Source organism: Leuciscus leuciscus (assembly GCF_965113295.1).
Source record: "Leuciscus leuciscus genome assembly, chromosome: 22".
Lineage (NCBI taxonomy): Eukaryota > Metazoa > Chordata > Actinopteri > Cypriniformes > Leuciscidae > Leuciscus > Leuciscus leuciscus.
The window spans coordinates 13338279-13357216 of record NC_138746.1 but is presented as its reverse complement, the minus strand read 5'-3'; the positions used below and the strand labels follow the sequence as shown (position 1 = coordinate 13357216).

General features: G+C 36.1%; 1 protein-coding gene across 6 annotated transcripts in view; it reads left to right on the top strand.

Annotated features, from left to right (window-relative positions):
• The window catches only part of phactr2 (phosphatase and actin regulator 2), a 37712-nt gene that overhangs the window by 12219 nt on the left and 6555 nt on the right, over positions 1-18938 (top strand). For 2 of the 6 annotated variants that reach the window (XM_082153826.1, XM_082153830.1), the window contains exons 2-10: positions 8830-8997; positions 9328-9402; positions 10089-10226; positions 11901-12128; positions 13075-13546; positions 15445-15620; positions 16871-17027; positions 17231-17286; positions 18217-18278. In XM_082153826.1, the coding sequence (XP_082009952.1) occupies positions 8830-8997; positions 9328-9402; positions 10089-10226; positions 11901-12128; positions 13075-13546; positions 15445-15620; positions 16871-17027; positions 17231-17286; positions 18217-18278 (1532 nt within the window). Of the gene's footprint in view, positions 1-424; positions 1500-8829; positions 8998-9327; positions 9403-10088; positions 10227-11900; positions 12129-13074; positions 13547-15444; positions 15621-16870; positions 17028-17230; positions 17287-18216; positions 18279-18938 lie in introns of those variants that run through there. The other 4 variants (XM_082153829.1, XM_082153828.1, XM_082153827.1 and 1 more) reach the window with 4 other exon arrangements.

Sequence of the window (18938 nt, the reverse complement as noted above, 5' to 3'; positions counted from 1 at the left end):
TGTTATGATGGTGAGGAGGACCTTCAGGAAGGAGGGGAAGGGGTGGAGAGCTCATACTTGATGAGAACATTCAGCTTAGCTGTGCGCAAAACAATAGCTCACATCTCTAGTCTTGGCTTGTTTCCATAAGACTTCCTGCTCTGAATCCCTCCCACAATTTCTGCTTTGGAAGAGGGGATTGTGGGAGGGAGTGCTGTGGGGCTTTTGGCCTCTTTTGCAGGAAACAAAGCAATAGGCTCAAGCAAACTTAAAGATTATAGCAGCGTTAGCATTTGCCACTGTAAAACCTATTGTTTTGTTATAAAAAAAATTATATTATTCTCATGGGATGTAAAGGAGAAATGGAAGTTGTCAAAAGGACTGTATTTTAGTAACTATTTGGTTTTGAGTGTTTTAGTGCTCGGTTTAGATGTTGGTTTCAAACACCTAAAATAGTCAAACCTTAAATATGGTTTATTGTGAACAATAAAACCACAATGACATTCACTCAGAGTCAGCTGTATAATGAAGGTTGCTGAAAGGCTGAACAGTGTTCTCAATACAAGGGTATTTTCATTCAAGTCAGGCCGGGGCAGGTTGTCATTGGTTTTAATTTATATCATTTGTTATTTGAAACACAATTGGCAATGTTATTTTTTGTATGTTACAGTATTTACTTTTTGCCGTTTCATAAAATGTTTAATCTTTCATATTTTTATATTGTTCACATTTTGCTGAAAGCATTTGACAGCCCGTTTAATGGGCAGTTCCAGTGTTACAACTATTGAAGGTCAATTGTCTATTCAGAAACTGTCTTTCAACAATAAGGTAAACTTGAAGTCCTTTTTATATAAAACGTTTTACAAATTTTAATTCAAACAATCAGGTCTTGAAATCATCAATAATGAATGATCTTTAGTAGATATACATATTTTATAGCCTACAGCTTTATAGTTAGACTCTCTTTAGTTAGATGTAAAATTAAGGGAAACTTTTACACTGTCATTTCTTGATCACAATGACAGATAAAATGTCATTTGACAGTTAGCAAAAGACATCATGAACAGAATAAACCATGTTGTTTATATGTAAAGCAGTGTAGGGTAGTCGAAAATAGCACGAGCACTAGTAATTCCTAATGATGTCATTTTTGGTCAACACATAGGCCTATGTGTTTTACCAACATTTCCATGCTTTAAGCAGGGCTGAGGCGAGGAGGGGCTTGAAACTTCCTCCTTATGACCTCTGACTGCTAAAACTTCAGTCTGCAAAAAAGGAATGACAGGCATTTAAATCCGGAGACTCGGAGCTCGATTACGTTTCTTGCGAGTTCACATATGGAAAAGCTCTTTTAAGAAGCTGATCTCAGAGTTGGAGGAGGGAAATGAGTCTCCTGTTATGTCGATCGAGTGGGCTTTGTTGTACAAGTTCTTGGGGCGTCGTATGATTATTGTTTAGCGGCCCATTGCAGATCGACATGGGCCAGACATCTGTCTCCAGCTTGTCTCAGAGAACGAGCGGTAAGTGTATGAAGGGCTTGTTCAGTGACTCGCTGTTTACTCAACCACACCGCTATTTCAATAAACGGCCAGGGAGGGAAGTACGTGACTTTTTAGGGCTAGTTAAGTCCGAGTCCGCGGGAAACCAAGTTCATTTTCAAGTCTGGTGTTTGCACATTGGCTTTGACCTAATCTGATAGTGTCTACGCGGTGAGACGAACCAAAACGCTCCCATTATAAACAAGCGCGTGGATTTTGGTTTGTCTCGTGGCGCGTGTAGAGCAAACGATCAACAAGTACGACTTTGTCACGCTTATCTTTCGGCGAATTGAGGTGTTTGCGTTGATGGATTAGTTAACTTACGGTAACTTAACTTAACTATAACATCCTCCCTTGAAGAGGACGAAAAAACTAAAATGTACTGGCTCGTGCATTCAGGAAATGATTGTTTCACTGTGTTCTTTTGCTCTCTTTCTCGTAATGTGCTGTCAAAACGGTGCTGTTGGAAATGTACTTCCTAATTCGGGTTTAAGTATAAATTATCTTCTAATTTACGGATGGTTTATAGTAGAAGAGGCTAAACATTCTCCTTGTTACATCACTGTATTTTTATGGTAAATTCCTGGCAGTTGCCATTTCAATTTTTACAGTAAATTGAACAAAGAACAGTGTAAATAGTTTATTCATTATCAAAATCCATGTCTAAATTGCAGGTTTACTGGTTTTGGTTACATTTAATACAGGTGTGACGTTCAGTTTCTCTGAGGCTGTAGAGTGTTGATTTTAAATTATTTGTTTAAAAAAGAAACAGTAAATTAAGTGTTTTAGTATGCACTACAGTCCAATTACGATAGCAAGAATTTCAAGCAAGTACTCCACAATGTACTGTGATTGTAATCTTAAGCTTCTTTCTGAACCAAATGTTGAATCACGAGATTTGCCACTACCTTCATTTCCCCATAATTTCCATTATTGTCAAAGCGATAAAAGCTTCTATTGATCAGTTTACCAGCTCTCAAAAGAAGGTTGATCAGATGTTATTGTGTTTTCATGAACAGCATGCATATGGTGCTTTTAAATAATACTAAATCATGCTTTAAATAGTTTTGACTGGGTCTGAAATATATAGCAACTGTACTGGATTTGAAAGGTCACAGAAATGAAAACTGGACATAATTTTGGCAAAGTGAAGATTTGGTTGAATGGCACTGAGTGCTTCTCTATTAATTAGATCCAGAAATCGTCAGTGCTGTTTTTGTCTTTGGTCTAGTTCTTTTAAATCATTTTATAGGAAAGGCCATTAAAATCATAGGCATTTCCTGTCTGTCAATAATAGGGGAACAAAGTGTTGACTGAAATTGCCTTTTTGTATTTTCCTTGTTTCATGAGGAACTGGTAGGGATGTAACGATACCCTCATGTCACGATTGACATGCTTCTAGACATCACAATACTGACCTCACGATACGATATTATTGCGATACTACAAGACATATGATAAAGGTTGACAAAAAATGAACTGTCGATTAAAATGCTAAATTTGATATTATATTGTGGGTTTAAATGAATAGGCTTGGAAACCCAATGCACAGGACAATGGTGACACCAGAATAAAAATATTCATGATTCTGAAGTTGAAAATACAGAATTATCTTAGGTGAATATGCTTGCACTCTGTCACTCACTAGATATATTTAAAATAATGTAGGCCACTTTTTACTGGTAACATAAGACATTTGGCATTATCAGGACACACAAATATTCCCCCATTGGATTGTTATACATTATATTCAACATTATAGTAGTTTAATGTAGTACTGACACCAAAACTCAGAAATTTTAGAATTTTCTCACACAGTAATTTTTATTTTGTGTGAACTATCCACGATACATATTGTTGCATTTTTGTATTGCGATACGATATTTTGTTACACCCCTAGGAACTGGGCATGTGGTATTCAAATGCTGTCCTAGATTTAGCATTCGTTGTTGCCTTTATCCACTTACCTGTTGTCAAAAACAAGCTGCAACTTTTACACTTTTATAAACGTCCTCTGCTCATTTGTTGACTAGCAGGACTTAAAAAAAAGTATTAAGACAATGAACTCATTTTCAGGCAGAGTGGCTTGTTTAGCCATCACTTACCCCCAGATCTCTCTTTACAGCTGCTTTGTATTTATTTTTAGAAGCATAAGGCAAGTCAAATGTGTGATTGTTTTGTTAGAAATATGCTGTCAGGGATATTGATATGAGCTGCACTAAAATATGACTCCCGTGAACTTTTTTAACCGTTAAGTCTCACATGCCTTCTTTGAAAGCCTTAGAGGTTTTAATAACTGATGTCTTTTGTTTTCAGGTCCTCATGATTATTTGTCATGTTTGATGCATTTTCAGTGGCCTCTCCATACAAAAGAGGAAGTGAGGAATTTAGTCAGCTGTACAAACTCAAATGTGATAATATAAAACATAGTATTTGCAGCATTTATGCCGATACAGATCTGAATGGTATGGCAAAAATGTTTTGGGTGATATTCAATAGGCTATATTTTATATAATGTAGTTGCTCTGCAACCATTGTTTCATTTAAACTACTAATTAAGCCAAGACCCAAATGAAGGTGTTTTCTGTTTTCACCCTATTTTTTCAATAAATGAACACAAGGAAGAATATTTAGTCATTTTCAATTATGCTCCATTATAAAACTACAAATTAATGAACAGATATATTTTTGCTAAAACATTATGCAAATTGAAATTGAATTGGAGTTTGAGTTTTCACTGACTGAATTAGAACTTAGTTTATATCAGAGACTTAAACATCTTAAAGAGATAGTTCACCTAAACATAAAAAATCTCTCATCATTTACTCACCCTCATGTCGTTCCAAACCCATAATTCATCTTCGGAACCCAAATTAAGATATTTTAATGAAATCTGAGAGCTTTCTTTCCCTCCATTGACAGTCCACACAACTACTACTTTGTCTCTTCAAAAAGTTCATAAAGATATTGTAAAACTAATCCATATGAATTGAGCAGTTTAGTAAAAATATTCTGAAGAGACACGATCGCTTTATATGATTAATATGGTTGAATTTAGGCTTTTATTCACATACAAACATTGATCAGCGAACATAAAGAGCTCAACCGTACAAACCTTATTGGTTCTTGCAGAAGCTCAAACGTGCTGTGTAACACGAGAATGAACCTCATTGGTTCTCGCACGTCAAGCAAGCCTTGACCTTGACCTTCCTTTTACCACAACTGATGTTTGGTGAATGTTTATGTGAATAAAAGACTAAATTCAATCTGTTGATCATATAAAGCGATCGTGTCTCTTCAGACCATTTGGACTAAACTGCTCAATTCATTATGGATTATCTCTTTATGAACTTTTTGATTCGGCAAATAGGTGTGTCAACAATGTGTGGACAATGGAGGGACAGAAATTTCCCAGATTTCATTAAAAATATCCTCATTTGTGTTTCGAAGATGAACGAAAGTCTTACGGGTTTGGAACGACAGGAGGGTAAGTAAATTATGACAGAATAAAAATTTGTGGGTGTTTTTTGAAACATTCCATGCAACTATGACCTCATGTTGGTGTCAGTATCAAACTGGCATTATGTACATTTCAACAGTGTACTGTGGCTCTACTTTTGTTCTGCAGCATCCACACATGTTCATCTGTGCCGTTCAGATGAATTCTGCTTGCTCAGTTGTGAACCGGTGTCCTCTTTGTGTTCATTGTGCTTGATCCTCTGAGGTTTTGATCTCAGGGACTGCTCTCATCACTGGGAGTTCTGGGAGTAACACATTCTATTAATAATCCAATCAGTGGCCAACTGGCTGTTGACAGGCCAATGAAGTTTAGGGTCAGTGGCTCCTTAGGGAGAATTGATTATTCAAGAGGCGCTTTGGCATTCTCATGATGGTGGTGAAAAGACCACAGGCATGCTATCTAGCACATTCCTGTTACATGTGTCTGCTAATGAAATCCCTCCGTGCATTGTGAAAAACGGGCTTCGTGTTTGGGTTTCGCACCTTTCTGTGTGAAAAATATCCTGGTTGCTGGTCAGATTTTGGACTCATTAAAAAAACTTCAGGATGTTTCATGATGCTTGTGGAAGATGTGCGTGTTGGGCGGCCATATTAACAGATTATAGCATTTCATTGCCCAGGTAAGTGGTGTATTGATGTGTAGCTGAAGTGTAGTTTTGGTGCTTAAAGGGATAATTGACCCAAATATTCTGTCATTTATTCACCCTCAAGTTGTTTCAAAACCGTATGCATTTCTCTCTTCTGCTGAACACAAAATAATATATTTTGAAGAATATGGGTAACCAAACAGTTGATGGGCCCCATTGACTTCCATAGTATTTTTTTCCCATTCTTATCCATGGGGCCCATAAACTGTTTGGTTACTGACATTCTACTAAATATCTTCCTTTGTGTTGACAATCATCATTGACATATTTTCTTATCTTGTAAATTGTGCGATCAGCACTGCCGCTCCCTATACAAAGTATACGCGCGATTGCAAATTCGCGAGCGAGGATTGAAAAGCGATTTCAATGCACAGCAAACTCATAGTGGCTCCCTGATGCCTGCAAATTAGATACAATATCAACCACACCGACCAGTGTTATCAGTAATGCTAGTGTTTTTTTTTCAAGTTTATATTTTCAGTGTGAAGATTCCATGATAAATGGAAAGAACTGATTCTAAACTGCCTGAAAGAAGTTATCAGTAATTCCAGTCTTACTTCCTGCACCAAGCTACGTAGGTTTGTAACAGATTTGCATAATATCAGTCTATGGTCTTCATTGGCTGCCTGAGAACAATGTCTACTTTGAACCACTTTCAAACCCCTAGTTGTAGTCGAATTCTGGAAGAGTTTGGTTTGTGTTGTCGACATGCTGAGAACAAGACACTGTTTTCTGCACTGCGACGACAAATCATCTAGGATCTTATGAAACTACATTAAGGACACAGAGTGAACTACATCAAACTACATCGGAAATGTGTGGTAAATGTCAATGTGAAGCTATACATTTGGGTGTGTGACGATTTTAGTAATGGACAGTTGTGAAAAGTATTTTCCATCTGAATCATAGTTCAATCTCATAGTTCAAACTCAAGAGCCAGGAAGTTACTTTCTCCTCTCCTTTCATAATTTACTCACTTTCATGTCCTCCTAGACATCATTGGAAAAAAATGCTGTAGGATTTACTTTGAAACAAATAATTACGAAGAAATGTCAAGTAGCCTAACAAATTGAATTAAACATGAAATTTTTTTATAAAATCTGGAATCGTATTTTCTTGTAAATATTTATTTAAATTTTTTATAACAGTGCTTTATGACTTTCTTCTCTGGAACACAAAAAAAAAAAAGATTTTAAGGGAATATTCGGAGTCCAAACAACATTAGACACCACTGACTTTCATTGTATGAAAAATCTGGCAAAAATAACAATGACACATGCGCACACTGACCGGGGTCTCTGCTGTAATTCTGTTGAGAACAATGTAATTTTTTCAATGCATTTCTTAAAATGATAAATGGTGCCACTGCTTTGGAGCCTGACTCTTTGTTTATTGTTTTCAGTTCTTTGATCTCATTTAGCCGTGTGGAAAATGCTCTTGTGATCATTTTACACTTCATCTGGTGAGGTGTGTCTGTGACTTTAGGTCTGATGTTCTGTTGGATTAGCCTATGTTTGATGAACGGGTTTAATATCTCTGCGTGGGCCATGTGGAAATTTGTCTTCTTTTTGCAAGCTAAGAAGAAATGATGTAGTTGTCAGGGTGGGGTGGAAGAGAGTTCAATTCTTGGCTGAATCACAATTGCAAACCTTACACTTCAAATGAGCACCTAACCTAAAATAATCGATCTGTTCTGTGATTAAGGGTCATTGTTGACTAAGGCCCTGTTTATACCTTGTAATAAGATGCATTTTGGTCGATCGGATCATACGATTTTTGAGGGCTTTTGAAAGAAGTCTCTTGTGCTCACCCAGGCTACATTTATTTGATTTAAAAAAAAAAAAAACTGTAAAAGCAGTAATTCTATTTTAAAATATTTCTGAATATAATTTATTCCTGTGATGGCAAAGCTGAATTTTCAGAAATCATTATAATATGCTGATTTAGTGATCAAGAAACATAAATTTTCTTATTATTATCAATGTTGAAAACAATTTTGCTGCTAAAACATTTTTGTGGAAACTGAGATATATATTTTTTTTCAGGATTCTTTTATGAATAGAAACAGCATTTATTTGAAATTTAAATCTTTTGTAACATTGTAAATGTCTTTAGTCACTTTTGAACAATTTTATTTGTCCTTGCTTGAGTAAAAGTATTAATTTGTTTCAGGCTCTTGTTTACAGTTTTTGTATGCTATTCATGGAAAGAGTCAGCTAGTTGTTCTTGCTGCTTGAGGGTGCCTTAAAGGGTTAGTTCACCCAAAAATGAAAATTCTGTCAGTAATTACTCACCCTCATGTTGTTCCAACCCCGTAAGACTTTCGTTCATCTTCGGAATACAAATTAAGATATTTTTGATTAAATCTGAGAGCTGGATCACTCCTCCATAGCCTTCTATGGGATCGAAACTTGCTGGGCCAGAAAGTTAGTAAAGACAATGTTTAAAATAGTCCAAGTGACTACAGTGGCTCAAACATAAGTTTATCAAGCGACGAGAATACTTTTTGTGCGCAAAATTTTTTTTTTATTTTCTTCTGTGTGGGCCTCTGAGTGAGTTCATGTAGTGTAACAGCGCAGCGCTTATGGGTTGTATTGTTTTGAATTGTATTGTTTTGTTGAATTGGCCAGCATCACACACATGACCAGCTTCGGCCAATAGTGAGCCTGCGTTCTGACGTACAACCCAGAAGTGCTGCGCTGTTACACTACGTGAACTCACTCAGAGGCCCACAGTCGTTATTTTTGGGGGGTTTGTGCACAAAAAGTATTCTAAACTTATGGTCGAGCCACTGTAGTCACTTGAACTATTTTAACAATGTCTTACTAACTTTTCTTGGCTGGCAAGTTTAAATTACACAGAAGCCTATGGAGGAGTGAGACAGCTCTCAGATTTAATCAAAAATATCTTAATTTGTGTTCCGAAGATGAACGAAAGTCTTACGGGGTTGGAACAACATGAGGGTTAGTTATTACCGACAGAATTTTCATTTTTGGGTGAACTAACCCTTTAATGTATGTTGTTATGGTCAGAAACCATCATTCACACAAGTATTTGCTGTTGTAAAAACCTGTTGGCTATTTTCCATTGTCTTGAGGTCATTTCATTCAATGTTCTCATTTTTCCTTGCTTCGATTCACTTTTAGTGGACGGTCTGGAAAAATCTACTCTGGCCAACTGTGATGTGGTGGGAAGCTCGCAGTCTTCTCAGCTGACAGGAAAGGGTGGAAAGCTTTCTTCTCTGGGCAAGATTTTTAAACCTTGGAAATGGAGAAAGAAGAGGACCAGTGATAAGTTTCAGGACCTCTCCAAAGGTATATCCCTAATAGCATTTTGCTTTTATGTTTATGCTTGGGACAGTACATCCATCTATGTACAGTATATTCAGAATGTAGTTATCACATTTATACCCTATTGGCGTTTCTTGATGCTTCCTCACATCTTCATGAAAGTTACATCATCCAGCATGATATTCAAGTGGTGATTAAGTTGGATGGATACAGTAGACACGCCACAGATCATAAAATTTATTGCACACAACATATTACAGCTGCCAGCAGCCTGCACTTTTACTGAACTCTGAACCATAGTAACCATATAGTGTTCTTGATATAATGATGTCTTAATGTCCTTCATCTTTATAGTTCTGGAGAGGAAAATATCCACCAGGCAAACTCGAGAAGAGCTCATAAGGAAAGGTGTCCTTATTCCAGACCAAGGTGAGATTTTAAATAAAGCAAGTGAATGTGATGCTGAGCTGTTTTCTGTGAAATTAAAGGAATGACTCATTAGAATGATTAGTTTGTTTATTGTCTAAATTGATTTATAATACAATATAAAGGCATTTCCCTGCAGCAACTCATGTTTAAATGAGGTTAAAGGATCTCTGTACTTCATATGTAAAGTGGTGCTAGTGGCTTATCGGATGCGATCTTTAACCACTATGGTACCATCACCTACAGTAGAAGAAAAATGCATTACCATAGCCAGTAACCATAAACAAATGAGAAGCAAAGGTGGTTAAAGATTCAATTAAAGATTATTAATTTATTCTACCACCCAGGAATGTTTTCCATTAAATAGCTTTAATTGATGTTATCCATATAATAAAAGCTAAGAACTTCCTGGACTTGCTGTTCACACACATCCAAAATGATGAAATGGAGCCAGAAGATTGGGAAGGATTCTGCTGTTCTTCAATGTAGAGGGAGTCAGAGTAAAGTCTCTCACTAATATTTTTATATGTAGTGCCTTTCAGAAAATCACAGTCCAATCTATTGAGCTCTCAGTCTTAGAACATCTGCAGGATGACTTAAATGTTAATGGACCAAAATTGTGTTTTTACTGAATAGCAGGCATGTCGTATTGGTTCCATGATAACTGAGCCATTTTTGTCTATCTTTAGATGATCCTTTGAACACAGAGACCTTGAATGGTCATGCATTGCCCAGTGGAGTTACTGAAAAGGTCAAAGTGGACATTGAAACACCAGAACTGGTCCCTGAAGAAAAAGACTTGGCGGCAGTGGCAGAGGACCCAGAAGGTACAGTTTTCTGTTTAATCTGGTAAAACTGGGCAAAATAAAGATGGTTGAGTCTTCAACATGTCCAACCGTACCGATACGTTTTAAAAGAAAAATGTTTTAAGCTCAAGCCACTAATGACTAAAATTATTTAGTCTAACTGGAGGGTCCTTTCATAGGTTTTGCAGCATGATTATGTTGTAATTTTGGGAAATTTCTTCACCGTATTTTGTTGCAATTAAATTTTTGCACATCACACCATCCATATCATTTCATATATCATTGTGATTGAACAACATTAGTGAAATCAACGCATGTGCAAAGAGCAATGTATCAAAATGGGTTGATAAAGACTGTCAGTCATAAGATAGAAATTAACTGCATTATATAGAGGAAGTGTGAGCAGCTTAGGAGCAACAGTTTTATCTTGTTCAGTGAAATGTGGTGAAAATGTGGTCAAGTTTTAATAAACAGTACAAATGAAGTTATTTGTAGAACAAGAACATTTCCTGAGAAGGTTATTTTTGTGTCTGTTAAAGTTTGTTCTATGTGTCATTAATGAACATTTCTTGATTGTCTGAGCTTCTTAAGAGGTGAGGTGCCGACTAGTGTCTAATGTGCCGTATAGTTTAGCACATTTGGTTTTGAAGCTATAATAAAACCTTTTTTAATTATAACATGATGGATGTTATGCTTTGTATTGATGCTTTGTATCCTTTTATGGGTAATGTGCCATTTAGACTGACATCATTTTGGAAGTTTCCTTTTCATCATAAGTTGTGGGCACACAAGATATGCAAGGGAAATGTCAACAATTATATTTGTATAATTTCTTCCTCTTTTATGTTCTACAACAGTTCTGTAATTGTTTCCACCACCCAATGAAAATATATATTTTTTTTTTTAAGGGGTTAATTTTGAAGAGGCTGAGGGAATAGATGCACTAAAGCATTAAAGCAACTTGAGGCGTTTGCGCTGTGCAAGAACACCCATTATAAACGCTTATAAAAAATGCCATCAAGAGAATAAGTAGTAATAATTAATAAATAGTTTAATAAATCATTTAAATTAATCATAATTACACACACACACAGTCATCAAGATATTTTTTTATGTCTTTTTCTTATGCTCACCAAGGCTGCATTTATTTTTTTATTTTAAGTAACTCTTTTCTATTTTAATGCATTTTAAAATGCAATTTATTCCTGTGATGGTAAAGCAGAATTTTCAGCAGCCATTCCTCCAGTCGTCAGTGTCACATGACCGTTCATTAATCATTCTAATATGCTGATATAGTGCTCAAGACAGAGACATTTCTTATTATAATGTTGAAAACAGCTTAATGCTTAACAGTTTAATCTGCTTAAAATATTTTTCAGGATTCTTTGATTCATGTAAAGTTCAAAAGCACAACTTTTGTAACAATTTAAAAGTCTTTTCTGTCACTTTTGATCATTTTATTGCTTCCTTGCTGAATAAAATGATGTCATTATATATGACGATATATATAATTTGTCAGCCAATTAATATAGTTCACAGTTACTACTTGATGTAATGTATGTGTGGTCATATTTGTGTTAAAAATGGCTTAAAACGTAGCTTTTCCAATTAGAATTTTGAGTTAGATTCTCTATTTATACTATTTGATTATGTGCTGACATGACCGTTTAGGGTGCTCTGCTCCTCTGTGCTCAGTAGAGAGGAATGACAGCAAGCCCAGCCCAAAGACCAGTGAGTCAACCGCTCCAAAAACCCCTACTAAAAAACACCAGACCACACTCCCAAAACCCTCTGGTGAGGCCACAAGCTCAGGTGTGAAGAAAGGTGGCCAAGCAGGGGGTAAAAAGGTAACCAAGACCACCAATAAGCAGGTCTCCGCTCCTCCACCCAAACAAACCACCCGAACTGCCACTCGTGGCAATGGTGAGTACACGTGTCAGTATTGAGAATAGAGCATTGTGATTGCATGTGTGGGGAACAAGCTCTGCATGGAGGGGATCCTGCTTGCACCTCTTTCCCCCTGACAAGTCAAGCTGGGAACCAACTTGGTCTTTCGAAGAACAAAAAAAGCTGTCAGAAATGTCAGCAGAATCTATCGACATTTGTTTGAGAATGGGCAAATGTGCAGTTTGCTGGATTCATGCTTTAACTAGTTTGGGTTTATGTTGTCCAGTACTGTGCGAAGTGGTATCCTGACTCATTTGTGACCCAGTATGGCTTTCTTGTATTGTTATTCTGCTTGCGTTACATGTCTCATTGTTAAACATATTATAATCTTGTATTGATGTTTGCCTTTGTGTCTGAATATAATGGTATAATAAATGTGCTGCATTTTGCATGTAACAAGGACTTTGTGCATGTACACCACATTCATGTAATTGTGTATAAACAGGGGCTCATTGTTCCACACTGTGCTGTTCCTTTATCCTTTTACCTGTCCATTGTGTCCCATCATTGGTGGCTTGACAGCTTCCTCTTTTAACTGAAGCACTTTTTTATAGATTTATTATTTATTCATTCGTAATATTTTAATATTCTAAATTTCAGCAAATGAATACATATCTCGATGTAAGAACCCTAGATTATTTGTTTTATAGTGTTTTGAATTTCCTGGCTCCTGTGAATGTCAGACTAAACTCATATCTTTGGTCAGCAGTGACCTTCGCATGGGAAGTTTGTTTTTTAGTGGTGAACCTGCATGTGAAAATACACTATCTGATGTTATCTTTTAGTTCTCTCATTATGTCTTAGTACAAGTAATCCATTTCTGTTCTTAGAAAAAGCTTTTAAAACACAGCCATTTGGTGTAGCCCATTAACTTATCGTTTTAAGATCTCTAATTCTCTTATTTCTCTGAATTTCTTCACAGCAAAAACATTGAATCCTAAGAAAACTGCAGGCACATCCAAGAGTTCCACTCAGGCCTCGGGTCAATCATCTTCATCGACCTGCTCGAAAACCCCAAAGAACAACAACTCAGAGCTAACAGCAGCACAAGCCAAGTCTGCCAAAAAACCCGGACCCTCCAGGTCACCGCGGCCCCCTTCCAAAACCCCGTCCGAGACTGCGGAAAGCTCCTCTAAAAAGGACCAAAGGAAAAAGGAATTAACCTCAAATGTTAAAGAGAAAGCAGAGGAGAAATCTCAGGATGGGAAGGGTGCCGATCAACTTTCCGAGTCCTCTGCCGAGATGGACAAAAGTCAGCCTCATGTTAACCAAGCCACAGAGGAAACCTCCTTTACTGGATCCTCAAATGAACTCTCCTCAGACAATTTAGGTGAACCTGTGAGCACAGAGAGCGAAGAAGAGAAAGAGAGGACAGCGGCAGACCAGATACAAAGGTCAGTTTACATGTTATTATTTTTTGTCAAATCTGTATTCCTCTAATGTTGTGCTTTTAATATTGATTATATAGCACATGTGCATGTCAATATATTTCCCCTAAAGGCAAGTCATGCTGTGTGTCATCCTCCAATCAGACGTTTAATGAGATTGGGGTAAATTTACAGTATTGTACACTGCTGTACCCCTAGTGTTTGGTGGTCGGTTAGATTACTTTTTGTGTTTATGTGATCAAAAATTCAGTAGAACAGTGATATTGTGAAATATTACAATTTAAAATAACTGTTTACTATTTTAATATATTTTGAAACGAAATTTATTCCTGTGATGGCACAGATTAATTTTCAGCAGTCTTCAATCGTTGTGTTTCCACCCAAAGTTGCGAATTTAAATTATGAGTAAAATTGGAATATTGCATAAAACATTTGCGAATAAAGCAGCGTTTCCTTCCCATGTGTCAAAGAGAACAAAATGTCCTCTTCCTGGGAAATTGGGAAATTCCTGGCAAAATATCTGTAATAAAAAGTTGCCTCAATCGGTGAAGAAACGGTGGCTCTTTTTTCCTACATCATAGATGACTTGCATCTCAGAGCATGCAGATGAACACTATAAATGCTGTCATGTTATATTGCATTCAGATGCCTGGTGTTTGGGAATGTAATCATGTGAGACACTTCTGGCAGGGAATTATACCAAATTATTCTGATGACAGACTTTGGCTCAGGCATTTCAGAATGATCAAACCAACATTTGAGATTATGTGCAATGAAATTGGTCTGCTAGTTAGTTCAGTTATCTAATCACATCCACTATTGTATGCATCAGTTGAGATCATAAGGTTTTTTCATGCGCATTTTTATAATTCATGCTCATCTTTCCATTTCCAACCAGCATTTTTAATGCGATATTCCAAAATGTGCATAAAAAATAGGTGGTTGGAAACATCCTTTAAAAATCATAATAATATGCTTATTTGGTGCTTAGAAGGTAATCGTTTAATCACATTATCAATATTGAAAACAGTTGTGCTGCTTAATATTTTTGTGGAAAGCATGCTTTTTTTTAGAAAGTTAGAAAGAACAGCATTTATTTGATTTGTAACTTTAACTTTAAGTATATGTAGTTGCTTTTGATCAAATTAATGGGTCCTTGCTGAATAACATTATTCATTTCTTTCTGAAAAATAAAAACAAAACTTAGACTCCAAACTTTTGACTGGTAGTGCAACCATTTCTGAAATGTAACTTCAGGCTAAAGCATTGTTCTTTATTTTTAGTTGTGCTATATTTTTATAGTTTGCCAAAATGGTTTTGTAAGCAATATTTCATGATACATCAAATAGACTTTGATCTTGTAACTTGTGTGATAGGAAATGTGGTTAGTGATAAAGTTTTAGTAATATTGTTAGTTGTCTTGTTTGGAACATTATCGCATAAATATATATGTAGCACTTTCTGATTCAGTTTTTTGACTTTTTTAGCCAAACCTACAGCATTGCAGCATTAAAACTGCACTGAAGGTGTTATATCAAAATGAATCAACAGGACAGGTGCTACTTAAAATGTTAAGTTAAAAAAAAAGTGTGATCGCTGAAGCGCAGCAATCACATTTGAAGTGGCAGTTTCTTAAAGGCACAGCAGCCAAAAACAAACCATTTAGTTCAAACAGTCAGAGAGAGGAGAGAAAATGACCATGAACAACTACATTATGACTCTCTTAGCACAAAAAACTTTACTAACATTATAAATGGACCTCAGGGAAAATATTAATTTAAAAAATGAATGATGTTATGACCTCTTTAAAGTCTTGAGTATGTTGTCCTCTTTCCCTGATTATGATAACGGCTCATCCTAATGAATATTTTAGGTAATCTAAGTGAGTGTTTGGCCTTTTGTAGGATTGTTGGGACTGCAGAGGGAGAGAGACAACAAACCGTCAATGTGGAAAGCCCTGAGGTGACCGTCATTCCTGACTCCATTCGAGAAAACCAGGCCAACGACTCGGATGATTCAGATGGACCTATACTCTACAAGGACGAAGAAGAGGAGGACGAAGATGATGAGTATACCCCTAGTACGTGTTCAAGTCTAGTTGTTCAAACCCCTTGTTTCTCTACATTTTCTGTCCAATAAAAAATTGAGCCAAATTAAAATCATGTAAGTAAAAAGCTTTAAATATCCTGCTTTTCTGGATATACACGTAGATTATTCTAGTAAATGTACGTGTCGTCAGCCTGATGTTTATGTATAATCAAAACCAGTAACACAAGTACAGGCGATACATTTCTTGGAGGTTTCATTCTTGGTAACTGCATTTTAGAAGCATCTCTTGTAACTTCAAAGAATTTTGGCAAAGCGGATGTCCAAGCCTTTAGTTTGTCAAACTGGAAAAACATGCTGTCTCTAGTCAGCGTTACTTTCTGACATGCTGGTAACTCTGCAGACTTTGCTGCCAGTACACAATGCAGAGCACATTCCTGCAAAGACTGACGCCTGTTTCTCATTTTCTGTTCTTTCCACACTGCAATCTGAAGATGTTTCACTGGTGTCAGAATGCAAATATATTAAGTTTATTCTAAGGTTGCATTGGTACTAAAGCTCTGTCCGATGCAGATGAGCCAATCAGGGCTAAGAACTGATAAATGGCCCCTATTGAAATTCTTTACCATTTGAAATGCTACAAGTGAATTAGGAATCACAACATTATAATGTGCAATATGAAAACTTATGATTTTGAGATTTGCTAAAGATTGCATTTTACATTCTTACTAATTTCAGCGTTTTTAAAGATAAACTTTTAAAGTCGGCATGATTTTCTTCCCTTTTGTGTATTCCGACAAGATCTTTTATAATAAATCCAGCATTTTTCTATATAAAAAAATAAGAATGGTCAATTTTTATTTCATGGTAACTTTAAAGTGCTTTCACACTAGCACTTTAAGTGCGACCTGGGTTCGATTTAATGTCAGAGTTCGGTGTTGATGAACGCTGTCTTCCGAACTCTGTGCACACCCGTGAACCGTACCCTAGTCCGCATATAAAGGGACCCAAATAATATAATGTGAACGAAATCCCGCGGGGGAAGGGGAGCAATCGAACTCAGATTCAGACCAGGCAATCGAACCAAGTGAGTGTTAGATGACAGCAAAGGTAATCTAATTGTAAAAATGAAATTACAATCCAAGTCACAATTGAATATCCGAATCGTTATGTACAATATATATCCAATCAACCTATAATGATACATTTAAAAACAACAACTATGATCAATAACAAATATGCTACCAATATACTATCATGCATCCCTATTTTTCTTTTTAATAGGCTCCCTTGCCATCAAAATTCGCCGCAGGGACACACTTGCTATCAAACTTGGTAACAGGCCCAGCATGAGGGAGCTAGAAGAGAAGAACATTCTCCCGCGGACCTCAGAGATGCAGCGTCAGGAGCTGTGGCAGCAGATCGGCTGTAAACTAGTGAGGTACATTAAACCATCCTGATCTGTACTGCTAATATATTGGATACTAACGTTGCCAATTTATTATATTCAATGTACTATCATTCAAAAGTTTGGATACACTTATTTTGGGCACCTATGAATTTCTTTACAAAACACAAGCTAAAGATTCATCAATGGTCTCTGTGGTTCCTCACAAACTGACTCTTGTTTTCTTCCACCCATAGACGGCTGAGTCAAAGGCCCACCACAGAAGAGCTCGAGCAGCGAAATATTCTTAAGCGTATGTCTCCTGTCACTATCTCATTTACATAGTTTGTAGACAGTTGCTTTGTTTGGGATGCCATGGGCTCCAATGTTTGTTGTTGCTTATTACTGCCTCTGATGTTAGAGACACGTTCATTGAGTCAAGGGCATCTCTATGTGTCTCAGTCCCTGTCATTTTGCCTTTGTTTCGTGTGATGTAATTGACGAAGACTTGGAATGTGATGAAGCTCAGACAAGCCGTAAGCTCTATGCCGACAAACTGGGAGGTGTAAACATTTAATCAAAGAGTTGCCTAAAGCTCACTGCTTATCTGAGATATAATTCATCTTGGCTGAAAATATCCTGTAAAAAGAATGTCCCAATTCTAGAGTTGTAATATATAAATCAGTCATTAGTATTGTTTCCTGAAGTAAAAGTAAGCTATATTATTTAAAAAAAAGGATATTGGTAACTGAATATATTATATGAGTAAACTAACACTTCGATTTGTTAGGTTAACTTAAAAAAATGGAAAAAGGTATTTAATTTTTTTGGAAATCATATGACATCAACAACAACAGCAGGTTTACGGACCATTTAAAGCAATCAGTCAGCGTAGGATAGATAAAGAATCCTTAAGAAATGCTCATGGTCCCATGGTATATTCAGTATTTTTGGCCAGTGTTACACAAACATTTTGGACCCATCAGTGAGCCTTCTTTCATTCTAGACCATTATTTACTGTTAAGCTAAGCTGGTTTTCACTGTACTCTGATCACTTACTGACAATGAGGACTAAAAATCAACATTGTCGAATACATGTTGTTAAGTCTTCAATGACCTTGGTTGTGCTAAAATGGAATGTTTTGCAATAATTGTCAAATATTTAATATGTAAACTTCAGAGCAAATATCAGTCCTTGGATAAGATAAAAAATAACAAAATCATCTTTCTTATATCCCTTTAGAGAAAAATGAGGAAGAAGAACAAGAGGCCAAGCAGGAGATTAAAAGAAGACTGTCCCGAAAGGTATAACCTTCTGCAATCGACTAGTTTTCTTGAGTCAAATTCTCATAATTTGTTCAATCTATCAGGAATGTATAGATTTCTGCTACATAAGAAATAAAATCATACTTTGGTAAATAATAATTATGACATAAGTTCTTAAATTATGAGAGAAGTTTATAACTGACAATTTTTTTTTTTTAAATTCTATAATTATGAATTAGTTTGTCATCATTTCAATTTATTTGAAATAAATGTATGATTTTTATTTTTCTTATGTGGCAGAAATGAGCCTCCATAGAAATTAGATGTCAGATATTGAAAGATTACAGGTATAAATGTAATGTGTTGCTCTAATTTCAAATAACACACAACCTGTTACTTTAGCATAATGCTCCATGAAGTTATGAATCATCATTAATCAAAATCATTAATGTGACATCATTGTGGGACATTGCACCACCTGCTGGCCTTACAAGGAAGTAAAAAAAAATGTTGTCTAGTATCTCAATAATGCATCATTTTAAAAAAAACAGGACTTGAACTAATCACCTTGACTAAATGGCTTGTACTTGAATTTTTTATTTAATAAGTTAAGATGTTATGAAAATAGACTAAGGCGAGACACTACAGGTGAATAGGGTGAAATTTTAAAATAATAGATCACCATGAAACTTCCTCAGC